General features: G+C 38.0%; 1 protein-coding gene across 1 annotated transcript in view; it reads right to left on the bottom strand.

The window, feature by feature from the left end:
- The window catches only part of MAP2K4 (mitogen-activated protein kinase kinase 4), a 103,294-nt gene that overhangs the window by 52,398 nt on the left and 27,832 nt on the right, over nt 1-23,064 (bottom strand). The window contains 1 exon segment of the mRNA XM_036836023.1: nt 20,749-20,851. Coding sequence (XP_036691918.1) covers nt 20,749-20,851 — 103 coding nt within the window.

Here is a 23,064-nt window from a genome sequence, read left to right as displayed (position 1 = left end):
CAATTGAAGAAAAAGTCCATATACGGAAAGGTCTTGAAGACCCTGGACAGTGGACAACAAAAGGCAGCGAGCACCGAGAGGCAGGAAATACACGAGGCGAGCCCTCAACCACCCCCGCGCACTGCCCAGGGAGACTTCACAGACCGCAACACAGGGAGGGCAGATCCAGCAGATCCTCACGAGGAGGCGATGGATCTGGGAGTCTGGGGAGACCGAGTTCTCAAGGCAGAGTACTAGATAAGAGAGAGCCGCACAGAAGGAGGACCCCACAGACATGCAGGGGCCCCCCAGTGATCAGCACAAGCTTATGAGGAACCTACACAAGGCTGAGGAAAGAACCACCCAAAAGCATTAGAGGGAATGATACCCAGGCTCATACGACAACTCCTGTTCTTGCCCACAAGAGTGGAAAACTCCACAACTCATGGGGAATTCAGGGAAGCACGCAGAAGGATCTGGTCTCACCTACTGAAGCTGAAAAAAGAGACCCGAAAGGATCAAACTACTTCCGAGGAACTTAACCAAAGGACAGAGCTCAAAAATATTTACAAGATACAAAAACAGCCAGCACCCAATGTCTAGCATGCAATCTAAAATCATCAAGTATGCAAAGAAGCAAGATACTATGACCCATCATAAAGAGAAAAAGCAACCAATTCAAAGTGACCCAGAAATGACAGAGATGCTAGAATAAGTAGACAAGGACAATGAAACAGTGTTTATTACTGTATTCCATATGTTCAAGAAACTAAAGAATGGAGAGAAGAACCAAATCAAACGTCTGGATATAAAAACTACAAGGGGGCAGGAGGAAACTCTGGGGGATGATGAATATGTCATTATGTTGCCTGTGGTGATGGTTTCACAGGTGCCTACATACCTCAAAACTCAGCAAATGTACACCTTAAATAGGTGCGGTTTATTACATGTCAATTATACCTCAAACCTGTCAAGAGAGAGAGACTGAGTTTCCTCGGGCCCCACTCTGTCTGAAAGGGATCTGCCTGTCACACGTCTACAGTTGAAAGCACGTGTACAGTTTGAGGCATCCAGGGCTCAGTGCATTCAATCAAAGCACTCACTGCTCCAAAGGCAAATATTCCTCCCTCCAATCTCCTTGTTCTCTAACGCTGTGCTCTCAGCTGACAGCAGCAAATATAAAAATACAACTCTCAGTCTATTTTGCTGCTACAACCCTTCTCTGCGTCCACCTACAACACTTCTCAGAACGACCACACTACCCAGTGGAATGTGTCTGCATCCATTTCTCCTCCTCCTCCCGTTCCTCTCCAGGTATTTTCTGTAGTTACCAGTGAGGGGGGAGGGCAGAAAAGAGAATGAAACTGCTCGGTCTTTGAGACTAGAGGCTCAGAAGGGGCCCCCTTACCTCAGGCAGTCTCTGCAGGAATGTTGGAAGAGAAACCCTGGGTACATTTTTTTCTTTACCCTGGCTGTTATTGTTATTAGCAATCAGATATAGCGTTTAGCATTAAGTTGTCTTAATTTTCTACGTTTCATATTTTCACCTTTGTTTCTTAAATATTTTAGCAGGCAGCTGCTACTCATACATCATTTTGTACTACAAATATGAAATTGCTTTTACAAAGTCATAACTTTAGTTCCTCAAGCAAATAAGAACCAAGGGTCTGAACCATTTTTTTCATTCCTAACCTGTAGCTAATTTTTAATACTATTACTATGTGAATTATCTTTTAAACACATAACTATGAAACAACTACATTCTCAAGCTTATTTTTATTATTTTGGGGGGACATTTATCCAAATAAGTCAATGAGAAAAGTTTTTATAGAAATAAATTTTATTAACAGACACGTTTTGCTATGCATCTATTCTATATATCTACTTGAAATCTAGCGTATTTTTGAACCCCTTAGAGTACTTAAATTTTAGCTTGTATGAACTATGATCAACCAGCTTAATTTAATCCCAATCTGTGCTTTAAACCTTATCTCATTCTATTTCCTTATGTATATTCTAGATGCCAACAGAAAAATTAAAAGTTAAAGTAATTGTAGCGGGGCTTCCCTGGTGGCGCAGTGGTTAAGAATCCGCCTGCCAATGCAGGGGACACGGGTTCGAGCCCTGGTCTGGGAAGATCCCACATGCCGCGGAGCAACTAAGCCCGTGTGCCACAACTACTGAGCCTGTGCTCTAGAGCCCACGAGCCACAACTACTGAGCCCGTGAGCCACAACTACTGAAGCCTGCGTGCCTAGAGCCCGTGCTCTGCAACGAGAGAAGCCACCACAATGAGAAGCTTGCGCACCGCAACGAAGAGTAGCCCCCGCTCGCCACAGCTAGAGAAAGCCCGCGCGCAGCAACAAAGACCCAACGTAGCCAAAAATAAATAAATAAATAAATAAATAAATAAAATTTATATAAAAAATAAAGTGATTGTAGCTAAATTTGAATCCTTCTCTGAAGCTGTTTAAGCTGAAGCACACAATTCAACATGGGTGGCACTTAGTACACAAAACATCTTGTTAAAGGAAGAAGAGAAGAAAATGTCCATTCCTACCGCTTGCTAACGTCTCAGTTTGGTGTTGAAGATACACACAGTCACAGACTAACAGAATTCAATTAGAAAGAATATATGAACTTCATCCAGTCTTGCCCTTCAGGAAACTGTGCCTGAAAATCCTGGCTCAGGCTTCATGTTCCTCCTCTGTACCCCCATATGGTGAAATCAAGAAACACCCAGCCCACAGCAAATTCCTGATCTACAGCCCAATAACTTTTTTTTTTTTTTAAAGTATAGTAGGCTAGTTTGGTACTGCTTATTCTTGGTGAACCCTAATTTGGATCCACTTCTAACCATCTTTGCTTAATTCTCCTGGTGATTATCTTCATCAAGTCTACACCAGGGGCTTCATTTTCAGGTGTACAGCTGAGGATGCAGGCCCTAGGCTGGGGTCCCTGAGATCACAGAGTGAGGAGGATTTTCTCTGCAGCTCCAGCACCCACACTGGAATCCCCTGTCTACCACTTGATTCTTCACCATGGGCATGTATCACTGCTTAAACATTTCCAAATATACCCAAATATGCTAGATGAAACTTCCAAGGGATGCAAGGATAGAGATCTACTGTCATTACTATGGCTTATAAATGTGCTCAGAAGGTAAGAGGAAACATCACGGACCTCGCCTGCCTAGGCCAACAGTCTATATGCTCTCATAACAATACAAAGGCTCTCTAACCAGAGTCAAGTCTCAAACTTACAGCTCTATTCACTCCACTCATGTATGGAATCTACGTATTTTAAATCATATATGTATTTCCCATTGTCATAATCTAGTCATGAGTCTAATCTCTCAAAATTCTGATTCTCATTTTGGTTCCAACTACCTTTCATTAAATTTCCAGATTCACTTTGTTGTTTTTTAGGGGGTGGGAGTTGAGGAGAGACTGATGGAGACATGTAACGTTAGACAACGCTCATGGTTTCCTGTGAATATTTTAGTACCTTTTCTCCTGCGAATATTCCAGTACTACCTCTACCCAGCTGCTTCTGTTTGCATCACAGAGGCTGTCTGCTATGATTTTTAACTATGCCTGTATTGTCCGGTCCTTGAAAAGTAAATTTAACACCCTCTCTAGCAGGTCAACGAGTCTACTTCAGAGGATATGCCTCACAGGTTTCCAAAGGAAACCTGCCAGGAACTGACTTTTCTTAACACAGAATGTAGTCTAAGAAGCCAAAACCCAGTTCTTTAACACCATATGCAGTCGGCTGAACTGTAGCCCCAACAAAAGACATGTCCATCTGGAACCTCAGAAGGTGACCTCATCTTTGCAGATGTAATTAAGAAAATGGTCTCGAGAAAAGACCATCCTGGATTAGGGTGGACCCTAAATATAATGATGAGTGTCCTTAAAAGAGACAGAAAAGGAAACAGAGACACACAGAGACAGGGAAGTAAGGACAGGCAGCAACTGGAGTTATACTACCAAAACCCAAGAGACGCCAGGAGCTACCCGAGCTAGGAATAGGACGGAAGGATCCTCCTCTAGAGCCTTCCAAAGAAGCACAGCCCTGCCAACACCTTGACTTCAGAATTTCTGGCCTCCTGAGCCCTACAGAATAAATTTCTGTTGCTTTAAGCCACCAAGTCTGTGGGAATTTGTTACAGCAGCCCTAGGAATCCAATACACCATCTAAATCACAAGTCACCAAACTTTTCTGTAAAGGGACAGAGAATAAATATTTCAGGCTTTGCCCTCTACACAAGTCTCAGTGGCAACTGTGTAACCAAATGGGTGTGGCTACATTCCAATAAAACTTTATTTTCAAAAACTAGCAGCAGGCCACATTCGGCTCATGAGCTGTAGTTTGCTGACTACATAACCTACATGACATCTAGTCAGCTAAATATCACCTATCATTTAAATGATCTAAATCCTATCTATTTTTCATATCATTTGTCTTTCAAATTTACAATCATGCTCTGGAGGATAAGAAATTCCAATTATCTACCCAAGTCCTATAGTTTTATTTCCAGAATTTAATCTCGAGATACATTTCAGGCTTTTTCTTAAAAATCCTCCACAAATCCACAGGGAGTAGGACTGAGGGTCTGACGGCCCTTCCCTGACTCTCCCTGCGTGCAGGGAAGTGAGTACACGAGGCAGCAGCAAACCTCCCCACACCCAGAGCAGCCCTCACAGCTGCGCAATCACCCTTCAGCAGGCAGCAGCTCATTACCTTACCAGCATTCTCCTTCCCGTACAGGAGAACGTGATTCCCTGAGCTCGCCAACGCCTGCTAATTTTCCTTTGATAAATAAATATCTTCTTGTGTCTAGAACCACCCTCTATAAGACCCCTTTATTGTTTAATCAGTTTGAAGTGTGTTTTCTCCTCTTATTTCATTATCGCATTCTTCTACTTCATTTATCTTTATCTTGATTTCCTCCCAATGCTATCAAACACATCTTTCTTCCCAAATTATTTTTCCTCCTTTTTCCCAAAGCTTCTCTGATTTTAGCAAGCCAGCATATACTAAAACGCCTCAAGCTGTTTTACCCTCTCCTCATAACTCGTAATCCTCCTTAGACAGGAAAATAAACATAACACATACCCTGCACAGCACTGCAACTGTTCTTCTGTGTCCATACTGTTAGGATCTCTAGATGAATACTGCTTTATGCATCCTTCTGCAATGCAGCTCTGTTAATTCCGGAAATTTCCACAGTAAACGCAATCTGTCAGTTGCCATGGAAACTGCCTGCTTCCTGGCACTACTAACAAAATGAGTATCTTTGCTAAGATTTAAGATGAGGCAAAAGGAAAAACTGAAAAAAGAAAGATTTCTAGAAGAATCGCTCAAAGACTCCAGAGATAAACTTTCGAATTTTGATATCCATATTCAGTGAACAGAAGGTATTAATTGTACAAATCTGCAGTATTTTGAAGTAGTATTGATTTATGAAGTAGAAAGCACTTTTTCTTTAATCAACCAGGAAGACAGTAATAGAACACACGAACATTCACGTTTACATCTCGCTGCATATTCCCTAAGAGCTGATGTTTCCCACCTATGCTCAAAGCATACCGCTGAAATGGTTTTTCTGGCTGTGCTTCTTATAGAAAAGGTTAGGAAAGCTGCCCTAAACCAACAGGTTACAAGTTTCCATAAGATCCTTTCCCTATTTGGGCTCCAATCTGCACTGGTGGCTAAAACCCCATCCCCCCAAGTATTACAAGAAATCAGAGTAGTTTAAAAGGGCATCTCAGGAGTCATCACTAGCAAAGCAGCCTTACCAGTACTCTCAGAACATTAGACCTAGTTGACCACCCCCCCACCCCCGCCCTCGGAAACTATGCTCGGTTCCCATGACATCACCCTCTATGGATTTGCTTCCTACCTCTCAAACGTCTTTCCTATCCCAGCCTGTTGCTCCTCTTGTATCCAGCCTCTGAACGTCAGATTTCCTCGGGGTTCAGCCCTGGACCCAATGGTCTCATCAAGATACACTCTCTTCCTAGACAATGTTATCATCTATATGCTGACAACTCTCAACTTTTTATCTCCAATCTGTACCCTTTTCTTTGCACACCAGACTCTCATTTTCGACACCAGAGTATGTGTCATGTTTATTTCCTTGACATCTCTGATAGGATATTTCACAGGCATCTCACACTTAACACGTCTAAAACTTAACTCTTGCTCTTCTGTGCTCCCTTGTCCACTGAAGCTCCAGACCCATCCAGTGGTCCCCCATCAGTAATGGCAACTGAACCCATCATTCAAGCAGGAATTCTGGAAGTCACTATGAATGCCTTCCCCTCTTCACAACCCACATTCAAATTATTACCAATTTCCGTGAATGCTGCCTCCAAAAATCTCCGGAATCTGTCCATTTCCCTCTGCCTCCACTGTCATCAACTCAATGTCATCACCAACCATATATTTCAGCTACACCACCACAGCCTTACTGGGTCTCCCTAATTCTATTCTTGCCTCTCTCCAGGGCATACCCCACACAGCAGCCAGAATCATCACTTCAGAACGTAAATCAGATCATGTCACTCACCTGCCTATAACGTGCCACAGCTTCCCACTACACTTTGTACATCACCCCAACTCTGCCTACAAGACCCTGCATCATCTGGCCCATGACTGTCTCTCCACCCTTACTTTAAATCCACTTCTCCTTCCTCATTCAATTATTCTCCACTCAAACTGGCATTCTTTCAGTTCCGTAAAAAGCTGAACCTTTCGCACCTTGATATCTTGAAACTTCAAATACATGCTATTCCCTCTGCTTGGAACACTCTTATCAGCCCCTTCCCCAAACCTAGTAAAAAGCTACGCAAGCTTAGAAGCCTTCCATGGCTATCTCTTCACCATCTCCACTCCAAATTAGGCCCCTCTTTCATTCTTTCATGGCATCGGGTTATGTCCTTCAATAGCAGGTATACTAGTTATAATTTCATTCATTCATTCATTTGCTGAATGTCTGTGTCTACCTCTAAACCTTAAGCTTCATGAAGCAGCACTCACATCTCTTTTTCTCAACATGAAATACCCAGTGGCCACCACAGTACCTAGTAGATGGCAGACATTCAATAAACAGTTGCTGAACATATGACAGAACACCTATCGGGTTGCTTTGGTTTCTGACAGCTGTCAGTCGCTCACCAAACTCTGACGCACTCCCTGGGCTCTATGAGGTATCCCTATATCCCTTCCCTACATTCCCCTTTTTTGCACCCATTGAAACCCCAAGCTAAGGAGGAACACGTCTCTTGTATCTGACTTCTGCAGCTCCTCCATCAGGAGAGGCAATGGCAACCATCCGGGTGTACCTGCAATGCTCTGTGTGTCAGTGGTCCTCAACCAGGGGCAACTTTGCACCCCAAGGGTCTGGAGACATCTTTGGTTGTTACAACTGAGGGAGGGGGGCGCTACAGCATCTAGCGAGTAGAGTCCAGAGGTGCTGCCAAACATCCTACAACACATAGAACAGTCCCTACAGCAAGGAGTTATCCAGCCTAAAATGTCAATGGTGCCAGGGCTGAGAAGACACAGCTGCGCCTTCCAAGTCTCCTAACATAGGAGAAAGGCCAAAAACTGTCAATCTATAATCATTAAACATTTTTTAATTTAAAAAAAATGCAACATTTCACTAACACAAAGTTATTCTTAAAACATTGTCTTTAATTTAAAAATGAAAATAATCTAAATTGGCTATAAAATGCAATGAAAGGTACACAACTGACTGAAAAATAGGGTATGTGCTAATTTAGAAATATCTGCAAGATGTACTATGTGGAAAAAAAACAAGCTACAAAGCAGCCTATAATAAAACTACTTTATGTATAAATATTTTCATGGTTTTATATAAATTATCACGTATTTTGATATATGAACAAGTTTTTCTGCAAGGACATATTATACTTTATAATAAAGTCGTATCTTCAGAGAGCGATATTAAGGACATGGAGCTTTTTATTTTATAACTTTCCATACCAACTGAATTCTCTTACTAGAAGCATATATTACTCATTTTTTAAAGGGTAACATCAATTATGTGGACAGTAAAATTATGGGCCATTTTGGTTTTCTTCTTTATACTTTTCTATATTCAAAAACAGAAAAGAGAGGAAAGACAGAAAGAGAGGGAGGGAGGGAGGGAAGCAGGGAGGGAGGGAAGCAAACACCACCGGTAAATGTGCTTTTAAAAGCACAGTAAAGACAACATGTCCCTGCACCTTATAACTACTTAAGGGTACACCACACCTCATGTGACTTGATGAATGTTCCAGATTAATCCTCAAAAGCAACCTGATAACCTTCTTTAACTTTTCACTCTAGGTCTCTTTCAAACATCATGACAAGGGAAACCAAATGGGCAGAAACAAAATTTGTCACAGGCACAGCAGCCAAATCCAATAAAAACACAGGGTTCATATACTTATCAAGTGACTGATGAAACACAGAGGTGCTTTGAGACCAAGAACAGAAAGCCACAAGTACTGTTTAGTGAAAGTAAATAATATACTCATAATTTTTATCATTATTGTTCTGGCCTTTTCGTAATTGAAGTGTCATTTTCATATAGTGAAATGCACAAACCATTAAGTATTGAGTTTGATGAGTTAGCAAACACGTACACCCTTATATCTCACAACCCTAACAAGATATAGGATGTTCCATCACCCTGGAAAGTTCTCTTCAGCCATGCTTTTCAGTCCCCTCCAGAGACACACGCTGTCTGATTTCAGCCACCATAAATTAGTTTTGCTTCCTTCAGAATTTCATAGATACAATCAGATAGTGTGTTGCGTCTGGTCTCTTCTGCTCAGCCTTTTCGGTGATTCATCAATGTGACTGTGGGCATCAGTACTTTGTTCTTTTTTACTGTTGAGAATTTCATTGAATTATATACCACAATTTGTTTATCCATTCTTCCATTATTAGACATCTGGGTTGTCTCTGGTTTGAGGGCAATTACGAATAAAGTTTTTAATGAACATTCGCATGCAAGTCTTTCTGAGGACATTTTCATTTTGGGTAAATAATAAGGAGTAGAATTCCTGAGTCATGGGGTAGATGTATGTTTAACTTTATAAGAAACTATCAAAGAGTTTTCTAAAGTGATTGTACCACTTTCTACTTCCCCAACAATATGTGAGAATTCCAATTACACCCTATACTTGCCAATATACTGCATGGTCTTTTAAATTTTATGCATTCTGACAGTATGCATGGTATTTCCTCGTGGTTTTAATTTGCATTTCCCTAATTAATGATGTTGTTAAGCACGTTTTTCATGTACTTATTATCCATTCCTATACACTTTGGGGAAATGTCTGTGAAGTCTTTAACCCACATTTTTCTTTGTTTTGTGTTGTACTTCATTATATTTACTAAAGTTCTTTGTCAGATATATTAACTATGACTATTTTCTCCCAGTATGTAGCTTGCCTATTTATTTTCTTAAGAAGCTTCTGATGAGCAGAAATTTTAAATTTTGGTAAACTCCAATTTATCGTTTTTTAGTAGTTATTTCTTTCTTTGTCCTGTCAAAGAAATCTTTCCCTTATGCCAGATCACAAACTGACTTGGATATTTTCTTTTATAAGCTTTATAGAATTTTTCCTCATAGATCTATGACCCATCTCAAACTACTTTTTGCGTATGGCATAAAGTAGGAATCAAGATTTACTCTGTTCCATTTCTTCTTCCAGTTGTTCCATCACCATGGAAATTCCCTCCTTTTCACCACTGAAGTGTATAGGCAGCTGATCAAAAATCAGTGGATTTTATCCATTCCTCTGTTGATGGACATTTAGGTTGCTTCCATGTCCTGGCTATTGTAAACAGAAGATGCAGTACATATATACAATGGAATATTACTCAGCCATAAAAAAGAACAAATACTGCCATTTGCAGCAACATGGATGGACCTAGAGATTGTCATACTGAGTGAAGTAAGTCAGACACAGAAAGACAAATATCACATGATACTGATTACCTAAAAAAAGGGGTACAAATAAACTTATTTACAAAACAGAAGTAGAGTCACAGATGTAGAAAACAAACATAGCTACTAGGGGATAAGGGGGGGAGGAATAAATTGGGAGATTGGGATTGACATATACACCCTACTATATATAAAATAGATAATAAGAACCTGCTGTCTAGCACAGGGAACTCTACTCAATACTCTGTAATGGCCTATATGGGAAAAGAATCTAAAACAAAAAAAGAGTGGACATAAGTATTGATGTACGTATAACTGATTCACTTTGCTGTACACCTGAAACTAACACAACATTGTAAATAAACCATACTCCAATATAAATTTTTTTTTAAAATGGATTTTATGTTTGTCTACCGGACTTTCTGTTCTGTTAATCTATTTGTCTATCCTTAATGTCCTTCCACAAAGCCCTAATTACTGTAGATTTATAGCAAACCTTGAAGTTTAAGTCCTCCAACTTATTCTTTTATAATATTGCTTTTGGCTATTCTAGATCCTTTGCATTTCCATATAAATTCCATGTATTTAGGTCTTTAAGTTCTCTCAGCAACATATTATAGTTTTGTAGTTTCAGTGTAGAAGTCTTATGCATTTTTCACTAAATTTATCACTAAGTATTTTATACTTTTTCATTCTCTGACAATCATTTTTTCAATTTCACTTTTCAGGTGTTCCTTTACTAATATGTTTTAAATTGATTTTGTAATAATGATCATGTATCCTGCGACCCTGCTAAAGTCACTTAATTCTAATGTTTTGTAAATTAACTAGGATTTTCTACACATGTAGTCATATCATCTGCCAAAAAAAAAAAAGACTGGTTTGCGCTTTTTTTTTAGATTTATTATTTATTTATTTTATTATTACTATTATTATTATTTTTTGGCTGCGTCGGGTCTTAGTTGCGGCATACAGGATCTTTGTTGAGGCATGAGGGATCTTTCACTGTGGCATGCAGGCTTCTCTCTAGTTGTGCGGCAGGTTTTCTCTTCTCTACTTGTGGCGTGCGGGCTCCAGAGCACGCAGGCTCTAGTGGAGGCGCTCGAGCTCAGTAGTTGTGATGCACAGGCTCAGCTGCCCCGTGGCATGTGGGATCTCAGTTCCCTGACTAGGGATCGAACCCATGTCCCCTGCATTGCAAGGCGGATTCTTTACCACTGGACCACCAGGGAAGTCCTATGGTTTGCTTCTTTCTTTCCAATCTTCGTGTCTTTTAATTCTTCTGCTTACCTCATTGCACTGGCTAAGACCTCCAGTATAATACTGAATAGAATTGGTGGGTACAGATATTCTTGTCTTATTACTAATCTTGGAGAAAGCATTAAGTCTTTTGTCTCTAAGTATGATATTAGCTATAGGTTTTTCATAGATGTACTTTGAACAGCTGAGAAAGTTCCCCCTCTTTTCCTAGTTTAATGAGAATGTCTATAATGAATGGATATTGAATGTTGTTAAATGTTTTTTCTGCATCTACTGAAATGATTATGCCATTTTTCTCCTTATTTTATTAATGCAGTGAATTATATTGATAATTTTCAAATGTCAAATTAAGATAAATCCCACTTGGTCATGACATATTATCCTTTCTATATGTTGTTGGATTCAATTTGCTAATACTTTGTTGAGGATTTTCAAGTGTATGTTCATGAGGGACAGTGGTCTGCAGTATTTTTTTAATAATATCCCTGTCCAGTTTTGATATCAGGGTTACGCTGAACTCATAAAATGAATTGGGAGATGCTCCCTACTCTTCTATTTGCTGAAAAAGTTCGTGGAAGCTTAGTCTTATTTATTCCTTTAATGTTTGATAAAATTTACCAGGAAAACCATCTGGGGCCCCAAGTTTCCTTTGAAAGTGAAAGTTTTTCACTCTAAATCCAATTTTTAACAGATATGGGGTAAAATTTACCAGGAAAACCATCTGGGGCCCCAAGTTTCCTTTGAAAGTGAAAGTTTTTCACTCTAAATCCAATTTTTAACAGATATGGGGTATTCAGATTTTCCATTTCTTCTTGGGTTAGTTTTTATTATTTATGTCTTTCAAGGAATCTGTCTATATCATTCAGGTTATTAAATTTATTGGCATAAAGTTACTTATTATATTTCCTTAGTATGCTATTACTGTCTGTGGGATCTGTAGTGATTGCCCTCTTTCATTCCTGACAATGATAACTTGGGCTTCTTCTTTTCTTTCATCTGTCTCGCTAGGGGTTCATCACTTTTATTGATCTTCCCAAGAAACAACTTTTGAATTTGTGACTTCCTCTATTATTTGTTCATTTTCTATTTCATTAATTTCTGCTCTTATCTTTATTATTTCCTTTCTTCTACTTAACTTTGGATTTAATTTGCTCTTCTTTTCCTAGCTCCTTAATGTTGTTATTCATTACTCTGTCTAGTGATTCTGTGTTTGTGCCTTGCCTAGGCATTTAAATATTTAGGAACACTGTTATAACACTTTTTCTTTCTTTCTCATTCATTTAGAATCTGTAATCATTCTCTCAACTGAGTTTAATTCATGCCCATTTCTTTTTCAAAAAAGGACACTGGGTAATTCTCCAAAGGAAAAAATCAGGCACCTCTTCTTCACCTCACTGTGAGTATCACCAAGCAAATCACAAAGCTTCCAATCACCTTTTGGTTGCCTCTTTTATGCATGTGTGTGTGAGACAACCAAGGATCAACCAAAGACAAACAAAAAGTGAAAATACATATGAAGTTGAAGGAGAAAAAAAGTTAAGAAAAACAGGGACTCAAACTAAGAGGTCCAAAACCTAAAGTGAAGTTTCAGCAGGAGAGCTACCAGAAAGGAGAAAATCAAAAGAATAGGAGAAAATCAAAAGAATAAAAGAAAAATAAAGCATATATCCTAGAATGAAAGATAGTGGTTTCTAGTTTAAGAGAGCAGTGAAAGGAAAGAAAGGAAGGAGAAGAGAAAAGGAAAATAAAACCAAAGCAGATTTCTGACACTGGGGAAAAGACAAAATCCTACAATCATCCACAAAGAAAAAAACAGGTCATATTCCAAAGTTCAAGAAACACAATGGCATATAACTTTTTAACAGTAATCCTTGAACACTGGAAACATTGGAGCAACGCTTTCAAAACTCTGAAGAAAAATGTCTACCCCAGAATTCTATAGTCAATAAAACTACTAATCTATTAAGAGGGTTAGATAAAGGCATTTTCAGACATGCAAAGACCCAAAAACCTTACTTACTAAGAAAAAACACTTATCTTAGGAAACCGTTAGAAGATATACTCCCCCAAAATGTGAGAGAAAAACTGAAAAAGAGAGAGAAAGAAAGAGAGAAAGAGAGAGAGAAAGAGGAAGAAAGGAAGAGAGGAAGGGAGGAAGGGAGGAAGGGAGGAAGAAAACATGAAATCCCCGAAACAGGGAATCAAATTCAGGAGAGTAACATAGGCATTCACAAAACAATGGCACCAGCCATAAAGTGCAACCACTCCAGAGTACAGCAAGAGTGCTGTATACATGGACAGATGACCCTAGAAAAAAGAACTGAGTGATCACCTAAGTAGTTACTTATGTGGAGAGGAGACTCACAGTGAACCATTAAATGAGGCAATTATTAACTCTGGGGCAAACACATTTGCTCAAGAACAGTAATATAATTATACTGTGACTCAATTTTAAATAATAATAATAAGAAAGAATACTCTGAAAAGAGATGATGTTTCCTTTAAATGGTAGAATTCCTTATTAGTAGACAGAAGTTTCCAGAAACATGCCTACATTACAAAGGCAAAGGACTTCTATAACATTATAAAGTAAACCAGAACTCAAAAACTTGCTGCCTGATTACAAATGGTTGGAAAACTCATCTAAAGCAAAGCAACCGGACATTTCTTTAAAGAGCAGAACTTTGCAGTACTACAGGTAAAGAACTAGGGATTATATATTTTAACGTCTAAGGCTCCGATTCGAGAATCAAGATGACGTAAAACACCAAAACTAAGTTCATTTTCGGGAGACAAGCAACTCAACAGCATTTATCACGTTAACTTCTTTAAATAAATATTTCAGAATTAACATCCAATACCTGAGTCCAGCTTGAGGAGAATTATACTAGTGACTCTCCAAGGGTGGAGGGCCACATAGAGAATCAGCTCAGTCATATCTAGTACCACTGCCCTCCAAGTACAACCATCAGGTGCACGGAGGTGGAGTGTGGAACTGAAGGAAAGATTAAATACCTCTGAACTTTAAGAATGCAAGTTTTGAAAGATTATCTCACACAGCAGCATTATTCACTGTAGTCAAAAGTCGGAAACACCGAAATGTCCATCAATGGACAAATGGATAACAAAATGTCATATACACATACAATATAATTCACCCTTAAGAAGGAAATTCGGACACATACCAGAACACAGATGGAGAGTGAGGACATGCTGAGTGAAACAAGCCAGTCACAAAACAACAAGTATTGTATAATTCCACTTATATGAGGTACCTAGAGTAATCAAATTCACAGACATAAAGTAGAATGGTGGTTACCAGGGGCCAGAAGAAAGAGGAATGGGGAGTTAGTGTTTAGTGGATACAGAGTTTCAGTTTGAGAAAATAAAAGAGTTCTGGAGATGAATGGTAGCGATGGATACACGACAACATGAATGTACTTAATGCCACTAAGCTGTACACTAAGAAATTGTTAAGATGGTAAATTTTATGTTATGCATATTTTGCTACAGTAAGAAAAAAAAGTTTGCTGCAGTAAATCTAAACCAGCCCAAAATAAGTAAATTACCTCACAGAATTTGACACATTTGGCCTTTTTAAATTTGGGGTACTAATTTGTACCTATAAATATTTCTACCATAAAATTACTGCCATTATGTGAAAGGGCTCCACCATAGAAATGTAGAGATTCCAAATGACTATGATTACATTAAAAATTTCAGAGACAGAAAAAAAAGTTTTAAGCTCAAGTAGACTAATGGTTTTCACACTCAGGAACTGACCAGAGATGTCCTGGGACTATTCTGAGGAATGAAGGTAGACAAGACCACAGAGCTCTCTCCCACCTCCACAAACAGCCTGTCAGGCTCATGCACAAGATTTTATTTCAAGAAAGGAGCACAACACTGGCTTGATTCATATTCATTCCTATTCATATTCATTTTCTCTCCCCCACCCCCCGGCCATTCACCATACAAAATAATGAAAGTCACTACCCTAATTCAATGCCTGAACTAAAATCAGAGTTAAGTGACACACTGAAGGTCACAGAGACCGTGATGACGCTGGGATAGAAACCAGGACTCCAGTAGTAACAAAACAGTTAATCCAAGATAATAAGTTTAAAAGATAAAGCTTCCACAATTTAACTAGCAATAAGTGTCCACGTAACTTATAATTACTGTTCTGCGTTTTAAGATGATGCTCTACTGAGTAGGCTCATCGTGGAATTAATAATACTAGTGATTAGGCTTCCCTGGTGGCGCAGTGGTTAAGAATCCACCTGCCAATGCAGGGGACCCCGGTTGGAGCCCTGGTCTGGGAAGATCCCACATGCCGCAGAGCAACTAAGCCCACGCACCACAACTACTGAGCCTGCGCTCTAGAGCCCACGAGCCACAAGTACTGAAGCCCGCATGCCTAGAGCCCGTGCTCCACAACAAGAGAAGCCACTGCAATGAGAAGCCCGCACACCGCAATGAAGAGTAGCACCCCACTCACCGCAACTAGAGAAAGCCCACGCGCAGCAACAAAGACCCAATGCAGCCAAAAATAAATAAATAAATTAAAAAAAAAAAAAGAACACTAGTGATTAACTGGGGACTTCAAAACTTCTTTTAAAGCTACCTCCTAGATGTTCTATGGCACAACTGAGCCTTTTTCTGTTCAAATATAATAAAGATAAATGAGATCCTCTTGGTCTCAACAAAACAGAGCCCCTTAAATTTACAACATATGGTTCCCAAATGTTTAGCTTAAGCCCCCAAATGTATCTTTACTCATCATTATTTATTTCCAATGTTAGCTTTTAAGCTGGTGGTTCTTCTTGTACAATCCTGATACGTTATGAAGATAAAAGGGCTGTTCTTTCAGAATAACAATCGTATTTGGTGCATTCTAAATGATTCAGCACACCGACAGCACTCACACATCACTCAGCGTGATGAAAGCACAGAACACAGCCGTGGAATATCTACTTCTGTTCAGGTCAAATTTTATATACAGAACATGATCTTAGCACAAGCCTGCCACATTTATAAGAATACCCTTGGGGTATCAAAAAGACAGATAGTGCCTAGTATAATCCAATCCTGATGGAAATGTCAAAAGTAGCCAAACATTTTTTTCCTTTCGTCTTTCCTTGCACTCTTTAGTTTTACAGCTTAATCTTTCATTTAAAGAGCCAAATGGCAAAATGCTAACATTTCTTACATCTAGGTAGCAGGTACAAGAGTCTCTAACACTCACTTTTTCGTGTGTTGGAAATACTTATAATTTTAACCAATGATAATTAAAAACCAAGGTTTCTTGTTCAGGTTGTCTCCTCACTCTCTAAGGACTCACATGAAAAGAATGATTTTTTTTTAAAGGAAATAAACAATAAAGAAACAGAGATTTAGACAAATTTCTGAACACCTGAAAGCAGACAAAAATATCTAGACAAAGCAAAACTAATAAATTCCAAGGGAAGGGACTCTACAGTTTCAAAAACTTGTCAGCCAAGTGCAGAGTAAAACCTTGTTTAGCTCCTGCTTCAAACTTGAAAAAAAAAACAAAGTGATGACGTAATCTATAATACTTATTTGATGATATTAAAGAATCATTTATCCTAGTAGATATAATGATAATATTATGATTGTGTTTTTAAAAAGGAGTCCTTGTCTTTTAAAAACACATCCTGAAATATTTATAGATGGAATAATATGTCTGAGGTTTGGTTAAAACTAAGGAGGGTAGAGGAATAGACAAAAATAATACTGGCCATATTAACTGTTGAAGCTGCTAAAGCTGACTGATAAATACATAGAGATTCAGCTACCACTCTCCAGTTTTGGATATATTTGCAACTTTCCATAATAAGGGGTTAAAAAAAATAGCAATAGAGAAAACTAGCACCCATAACACATGGTGGGAGGGGAGCATGCCGCCAAGACGAGAGACAGGTAATGGTCCCAACAGAACCTTAGAGAGGATTCATCGCTGGAAAGTACAAAAGCCTGGAAATGGAAGAGCGATTAAAATTCTTTCCAGAAGCAAGGTTTACTCAGCTCCTCCTTTCCTTTCCACCTGCCCCAAAATGAAAAGAGAGCCTGTCTCTAAAGAAAACAAACATGCTATCTGGAAAAAACAATGCCTCCTAGGGCAAATATTGGCCTACTCATTATGGCATCTAGGGTATTCCTGGCCTAACAGCCAGCACTCAAACCATTCACAGAAAAGTCAAGTCAAGCCCACCAGTTGGCTGCCTCTAACCAGAGCTTCCAATAAGTCTTCTAATTTCCTCATCCTCAACTATCAGTGGACAACCGAGAACTACTAGACATGTGGAAAAAAGCTAACACAAAGGAGAAAGACAAAGATAAAAGAAAAAGTGACCCTTGAGGAAATAGATTACCTAAAGGATAGAAAAGAATTTTTAAATTCCAGACTTTACATCCATAAATTAAGAACAGGATACTAAGAAAAAGCCAGAATCAACTCTTAGAAATAAAAAATCAATTCCCTAAATAGAATATTCTATCGAAGGGTCAGGAAATAAAGGAAATCTCCTAGAATATAAAGCAAGAAAACAAAAAGATAGAAAATATAAAAGTCAAAGACCGAGAGAATTCAGAGATACAAAAACCAAATAACACACATTTCAGGAAGAGCGACTAGGAAAAACATGAAGGAATCTATCAAAAGAAAAGCAGCAGAAACCCTCTCAGAAAAAGATACGTGACTCTTCAAACTAAAGCAACTCATCCGGTACACAGAAAGATGCTCCAAACCTAAGCATTTTCTCATATAATTATAGAACACCAAGAATAAAGGCAAAATGCTGAAGGTGAGAGAGAAATAGGTAATCTATAACTAACATCTCCACTACGATGAACCAGATCTACACATGGTCCCCAAATTTAGCTTGCGATGACACTCACCAGAATGCCATTCTCCCCTCTCTCCACCTAACCTCCTCTACGGGGCTTTCAAAGTCCAGTTCAAACCTTGTTCCTTTGTGAAACCTTTCACCAAGCTGTTTATCTGAAGTGCTCTTACCCCTCCTGCACCATTCATCTGACTTTTGATCTGTATCACCTTATGCCTTACTTCTTGAATTTCTGTCTTCTTGAAAGTTTATTTAAACTGCTATTTCTCAGAAAATAAGGACACTGTCTTAATCTTTTTTTTTTTTAATCGTCCACAGAATCCTGCACCCAGTAGACATCAAATGTCAGATGGATCTGAAACTAGTCCCTGGGACATAACTTCATTAGTTACTTATATTTCATCTTATCTTTTCCTAAACTCATTTAAAAAGTTTTATATTTATATCTATAACTAAAGTTCAAGAAGAACTGAATGCAAGGAAATTTTAAAAGGAGGAAACACATATAAATGGCATAGAGGTATCTTTTTCAAAGCCTCCACCTACTGCAAGTTATATCTTCTAATTGCAAACTCATCCTAAGCAGTGATCAACAGTGGTTTTTAGTGCCTGATAGTATTCAATACACAGGAAGAATACAGAGGATCCCTGTGGAAGGCGGTGGGAAGGTAGAGAAGATATGCTGCCCTAAGCAGGGAAACAACTGTCTCTGAAGAGTATCAATACTAGCAGTTGCCTATTCCTGATCCAGATAACAGACCAGTGCAATAATAAAACTCAAAGGCAGGGTCTAAAACTTTTACATACTAGAATCAAATTCCAAAGATTCTATCACAAAGATGTCTATTACTGTGTCCTCTCAAACTTTTAACACCTTCTGGGAAGAGATAAATAAGAAACCTAGCTGGTTACAGGATTATTATGAAGTAGTTTTAAAAAAAGAAAGAAAGAAAAAACAAACAAAAAAACCCTGATAGACTCAAATTTTGGAAGAAAGCTTTTTCTTCACCACCCGTTTACTGTTTAAAAAAAAAAGATTCTGTCCATGAATTCCCCTAGACATGAAGTAAGTCTAATGGGAAGAGAGTACAAATATGTAAATGTTTTTCTAGTTCTAAATGCAAATCAGGTTGTCTTTCTCTTTGTCCAAGGGGGCTTTTAAAAAAAGAAAGAAAGATTTGTTAAGTTTGGCGATTACTACATATCCTTCTTTTTTAGACTTCAAATGTGTGGTTCAGCTGGCAACCAAGGTAACAGAAATGGAATATGTTCAAGAATTAGTTTTGTACTAGCTTTCACTAGAAATTCTAGGAAATGAGGAAGGAGGTTCTTTTAAGGTTCTTTTAAGTTCTTTTGTACTAGCTTTCACTAGAAATTCTAGGAAATGAGGAAGGAGGTTCTTTTAACAGTGTTTCCTTACTGCTGGAGCTCTGACTAATTAAGCAGTACTAAGAGTTTCCTTCCTCAATATGTTTCAGAGAAGGTAACAAGGTTGAGCTCTGACAAGAAGTCTCATTGTGAACAGCAGTCTAATAAAGCTGACAGACACCACTCCCAGGCAAATAAACTGCGACTCAGTTTTCATTGAAAATCTCTTTCATTCCCCTTTAGGTGATAGGTGTAAGCATAAGAGAATACCACACGTACATGCTGCTTCCTTCTAGACACTGATGTTTTAAAAATAAAATATTTTCAGCATTCCTACTGCAAGACAGTCTACCTTCTACCAATGTGTTACTGTTTGCAAATACAATGTATGCTAAATGTCAAACAGCAATAAATGTGCCTCTTTGGGAAGAATAAACGTATCTGTAGTCTAACAAAGTTTGAATACAAATTGCTGAGGAATTATTACAAAACTATAAAATAATGGATTCTGACAGCTTTTTAAACCATACCTTCTACCACTTGCTTTATAGTTCTCAATACTAGAACTAGGTGAAAATTATATTTCTGGACATTAGTAGAAATGTAAATCCACTGGCTTTGACCCTTCATGTTCTTGCCAGGTTTGAGAAAAAGAAAACATTATTATTTAATACTTCACTTCACTTTGATTCAAAGGTTTCTGTAAAATATTATTATGGCAAGATTGCTTTAAATTAACTAATATATTTCTAATACTTTTCAGTAAAATGCTACAATATCATTTCTATTTTTTAATTTAAAAATATCAAGGGAATCAATTTTTAAAAAAATTACTGACACATATTCTTTCAATCTACTATGACATGGAAATCTTACAGACACTCAGTATATTAAGAATGGAGATCTATTTTGTCGCCTAGTAAGTGGGGATGATTTGTGCAGATCTACAGGAGAGAGTTAAGTTTTCTAAATACTACTTACAACTTAACTGGAAATCCAGAAGGAGAGGTAAAAATAATATTCTCAGAGTTCAATAAGAGAGAAATTAAAACGATATAAATGTAACTGTATCTTCAGCTCTTTCTTTCCCTTCAAGTAAACTTTAAAAAGGAAAATTGTGTTTGCCTACTTCAGACTACAGAATCAACAGTTTTCTATCTGAGTTCAAACAGTAATATTTCAAATGGCCCAGAGGATAATAGAAATACCAACCCCTCGACTTGAAAAAATTCATAAAACACAATAACTTTAAAACCCTTGCTTGAGTTGAGCCTTTTATTTGGTTACCAGGAATACTCACATGTGTGGGTTTTGAACTCCTGCAGGATTGGGATTCAGAGTAAACCTTGCTGTAGATTTGAAAGGTGGATTTGCAAAATTCAACTTCAGTGCTTTGCGTTTACCTAAGAAATAACAAATAAAAAGTAAAAGTTTCAAGTACTATATAAAACAGGTAGGATTCTGAGGGCAAAAGAAATTCACACCAAAAGGCAGAAAATTTTGCTTTAACATATAATTAATATTTTGAAAGGTGGCAAAGAATTACTCAGAATTAAGAAAAAGTAAATAAAAATGATCTAAAGTTGTTACTAACCACAAATCACTCATTATCTCCAGAACAACAGAAAACAGTGCTCAGTGCTTCCAGTTCATATTGCTCAGAGATGCTAAGGCTTTTGTAAGTAAAAACGCCGCAGTAAAAATCATTCCCCTCAGCAGATATACTGAAAAATACTAAAATATTAGCACCTTTCCAGTGTTACATTTTACTTCCTTAGCTTAATAAAAATCATTTTCCCTCGAATGTAATATAAACAACTGAGTGAAGAATATGAAGCATTCTGCAACCATAATGGCCTAAAAGCATTATGGTACAGTCAACTTCAAGTTAATAACACAGGTATACCAAATAATCATTTTTTGGGGGGCAATTTCTGTGGTATGGGAAGGGAGAAAGTATTAATACCTTATATTATACCAAAAAAAAAAAAAATGTCCTTTACAGAAAAGCCAGAAAACTCAGAAAAGATAAAGAAACAAAAATGTATAAAATATTATATATACACCTATAAGTATATAGGGTTTTAAAAACTTGTATATACACTTAAAAGTCCAGTTACCCCAAAATAATCATTATCTATTGCACACTATTTTCTTTTACATAGATAGAGACATTATTTTTTCCTCTACAATTAAAATTGGACAACAATACTGTTTTGTAACATGCTCTACTCACTGACCATATTTTTTTCTATGTCAATAAATCTTACAAAATCATTAACGCAGGGTTCTACTATATGGAAATTTTGAAACAGAGTTGGGTTTTTCCACATTCTTAGTACACCTTGGTTTCATGTACATATTAAGGATACTTTTCCTAGCACTCACTCTTCACACTTTATTATACATATATCAATCAATACCTATTCCAACAACATCTCTGCCATCCAAGCACCTTCCCACCTCAGTGGATTCAGAAAATGGATTAGAGGGCTCAACCTGTTCAGCCCGGTGCTTTCACGAGACGTGGAAGGCTGAGCGTGCCACGCTAGTCGGACAGGACTGCAGGACAAGAGCTGGATCAGCTCTCAGGGATGGGCCTTTCTACAGGATAATGGCAGTTCCTAAGAAGCCCACTGTCAGACATAACCATAGTACAACATGAATTTTCCTCATAAGTTGCCCTTTTGGGTACCAATTTTTTTTTTTAATAATTTTTATTTGACTGCAAGTAGAGAAAGGCCATTCAAATTATACATGCAAAAGGTACTCTACAAAAAATGGCAGATTTGACGGTATTAAAAAAGCAAACTCTGTATTTACCAAAAAACCTTTAAAAAGTTAAATGAAAACTTGGGAAAATCCTTATAATACAAAATCAGAAACTCTAAATATATAAAGACGTCACACAAATCAAGAAAAAAATAGAAAAACTGGCAAGGGTATGAAAAATTAAGCAAAGTTGAGAAAAAATTATGAAAGGTACTCATAACACCAAAAACAGTTAAAATTTTGGTTCATGTGAAATTGGGAAAGTTTAGAGGTTTTATTTTGTACACATACATTTATTTTTTTTTTAATGATAACATGGTGATCAGAGTGACCAGGTAAAAGAATCACTAGCAAAATACACTGCTGGTAGAAAAGTAACCTCTGGTGAGAGGTTCAGCAATATACAAGAAGCTTTAAGTGAATATGTTCTTTCACTTCTTGGAAATCTGTCTTCAAGAAATACTTAAAGGCAGAGGATTATTTGCAGGCCCTGCTAGATTCTGAAATTGCTTGGGACTGCTTGCTCACTCCTCTGGTCCTTCAGTTTTCTCCCTTTTTGAATGGGAATCTCCATCACTGTTATCCAATGCCTGACCCACCACTGTATCTTGGAAGCAGATAACTCATCTTCTAGTTACTAGGTTCATAGATGAAGAAGAATTTTGTGTCACAGTGGATCATACTCAAGAGTCTCACCCCATAGCTGATTTAGATGCTTTTGATGATGAGATTTAGGGCTGGTGAGCTGAAGATGTCATGAGTTAAGCCTTCTGGGGACGAGGGAGGAGGGTGAATGTACTTTGCATGTGGGGCAGATGTGACTATATGGGGGCCAGAAGGCAGA

The sequence above is a fragment of the Balaenoptera musculus genome, chromosome 20, assembly GCF_009873245.2.
Source record: "Balaenoptera musculus isolate JJ_BM4_2016_0621 chromosome 20, mBalMus1.pri.v3, whole genome shotgun sequence".
Classification (NCBI taxonomy): Eukaryota; Metazoa; Chordata; class Mammalia; order Artiodactyla; family Balaenopteridae; genus Balaenoptera; species Balaenoptera musculus.
The sequence above is the reverse complement of the archived record's forward strand: the minus strand, read 5'-3'. Positions and strand labels throughout refer to the sequence as shown.